At 43.7% G+C, this 2,836-nt stretch overlaps 1 protein-coding gene across 1 annotated transcript; it reads left to right on the top strand.

Moving 5' to 3' along the window:
- On the top strand, window positions 1-2,248 carry LOC138311537 (uncharacterized). The gene is made up of 3 exons (XM_069252849.1): window positions 1-152; window positions 243-1,586; window positions 2,041-2,248. Exons 1-3 carry the CDS (start codon window positions 1-3, stop codon window positions 2,246-2,248), a joined length of 1,704 nt encoding a protein of 567 aa, XP_069108950.1.
- Window positions 2,249-2,836: the final 588 nt, after the last annotated feature.

Below are 2,836 nucleotides of genomic sequence, written 5' to 3'. Positions count from 1 at the left end.
ATGGAAGAATCCCGACGATGTGGCACACCCATTCACATAAGTCACGCACTCAACGGTGGGGAGGTAGTCCTTCCGGGAACGAGGTACAGACTCGACGGCTACGAAGGTCCAAGCGAGAAGCATCCTTTCGGGAAAGCCTACGAATTCCACGGGTAAGATTGTAACTTTTTTGATTAATTTTATTGGAATGATTTGAGACAATAATGTGATATTTTAAACCTGTTTTTTTGTCTAACCTCCAGATGTTACTGGCACGGATGTAAGGAATGTTATCCCGAGAGTCGAAGGGACACGAAAACCGTCAGGACAGGGCAGTCTATGGGCGAACTTTGGTACCTCACTCAGAAGAAAAAAGAATACATTCAATCCCTGGGAATTACCTACGTTGACATATGGGAACACCAATTTGAGACATTGATGAAGGCTACACCCGAAGTCGAGAGATACGTGGAGGATCTGGACATACAGAGTAGATTGGAACCCCGAGATTCTTTTTACGGTGGACGAACCAATGCAATCAAGTTAAAATACTCTGCGATAGAGGGAGAGAAAATCCATTACGCAGACTTCACGTCCCTTTACCCGTATGTCAACAAGTATTCGAAATATCCTGTCGGACATCCCGAAATCGTCACACAGGACTTTAAAACCTTGGATAACTATTTTGGCATTGCCAAGATAAAAGTCCTTCCACCCAGAGGCTTATATCACCCCGTCTTGCCTCAGAGAATCAACGGGAAGCTCACATTCGCTCTCTGTCGAACCTGTGCCGAGAGCAGCAGTCAAAAGAAGTGTGGCCACGAGGACGACCAAAGGGCCTTTGTGGGAACCTGGTGCACACCCGAAATAATGAAAGCTTTGGAAAAGGGTTACCAGATCATCAGGATGTATGAAGTATACCATTGGGAGGAAAGTAGTGAATACGACACTCTGGAGAGGAAAGGAGGCATTTTCGGCGAATACATCAACATGTTCTTGAAGATAAAACAAGAGGCGAGTGACTGGCCCTGCTGGGTCAAAAACGAAGACGACGCCGTCCGGTACATCGAGGAGTACTTTCACCACGAGGGCATTCAGTTGGAAAAAGACAACATCAGAAAGAACAAGGCGCTCCGATCACTGGCAAAGCTATTGCTCAACTCCTTTTGGGGTAAATTCGGACAGCGTCTCAACATGCCACAGACGTCCTTCTTTCACGACGCCGAGACAGACAAGTTCTTCCAGTGTCTGTGTGATCCCAAGAAAAAAGTGAAAGATTTTCACATCATCAGTGATGACGTCATACAATTGTCCTGGGAAAATGGCGACGACACGGTGCCAGAAAACATGCAGACTAACGTTTTCATTGCAAGTTTCACCACAACATACGCTCGTCTGAGACTTTACGAAGAATGTCTCGAGAGACTGGAAGACAGAGTCTTGTACATGGACACCGACAGCGTCATATACGTGCAACGGAATGGCGATATTCCTCTCGTTACTGGCGACTTTCTTGGAGAACTGACCTCGGAGCTAAAGGACGGCGATTACATCGTGGAATTCGTGTCCGGAGGACCCAAAACAGTATGCTTACAAAACTGCTTTAGGCAATCACGAATGCAAGATTCGAGGATTTTCCTTGAATTTCACAAATAGGAAACTACTCAACTTCGATTCCCTGTCGGAACTTGTGACACATCCTAACTCTGGTGAAGAACGAGGAAGAAAAAGAAAACACGCATGTGACGTTGAGAGTGATGTACAGAAGAAAAAGAAGAAGAACGACGATAAATCGGTGACATTGACCGATCGGAGAAAGATAACGAGACTCAAATGGGAACGGAAGATCTACAACCGTGTTGAAGAAAAACGTTATAAAGTCGTGTTCAGCAAGAGAGTCTTGCAGAATGGGTCCTACGATACACTACCATATGGATATTAAAAATACAACAAGAATTCGTTTTTTTTACGTACACTTTATTGTAACAAGCCATTTTGTACATGTAGAAAATTTTCATTAAAATTTAATCCACTTTAAATTGTCCTTTTGTTTTCTTTTAGATGTAGTTCTCCGTTTGTGAGACGTGCGTCCTGGTGGCGATCCATCGGTCTTCTGTATCACATGATAACCGACCGATTTCGGTTTTCCTTTGTTTGTCGATTCCTCTTCTGTATTCCTTTCATGACCACTCGACGCATGGGGGCCACCCCCTTCCTGATCGGTAGATTCCTCTTCTTTGTGAACGTCATGATCATTGAGGACTTTTAATAGGTTTTCGTATTTTGCTTTTGGAACCAAAATCATTTCGCGGGACATCTTTCTTTTAATGTCAAAAGCACCGGTTTCAACATCCAGGGTAAAGACGGGCTCCTTCTTATCAGTTGGATTTTCTTCCTTTTCTTACTCACACGACGACTTGTTAGAGTTCTGATGAATGCCTTGTAAGGTCGTAGTTTAGATACGAATTTTGGAGTAACATGCACACTTCCTTTGTATAGGTTCAGAAAAACTTCACACAGTGCCAACAACTGGCCAGTAGTAATGGTATTCAACAACGCCTTCCTCTGTTTCGTATCCGTAGAACAGAGCAGGTTTAGAAAAGCATAATGCGTCTGAACGCTTCGACTCATCACGACTCAAATGACTAAAACTTAATCATGTCACCGTTTTTATTTGGGTACGTATACGATGGTGTCTTGTTTTGGGAAAATGTTGGTGCGCAATCTGTACTGATCTGGTGTCGCCGGTGACAGATCTACTAATAGGTATCCATACGAAACCGACGTTGCTTTGTCATAGGCGTCTTTGAAATATGATCCCTTCTTTGGAAATATTTGACTTCCGAAAGTCATTATC

This window comes from Argopecten irradians, unplaced genomic scaffold (genome assembly GCF_041381155.1).
Source record: "Argopecten irradians isolate NY unplaced genomic scaffold, Ai_NY scaffold_0044, whole genome shotgun sequence".
Lineage (NCBI taxonomy): Eukaryota > Metazoa > Mollusca > Bivalvia > Pectinida > Pectinidae > Argopecten > Argopecten irradians.
This window is presented reverse-complemented; position numbering and strand designations above follow the sequence as displayed.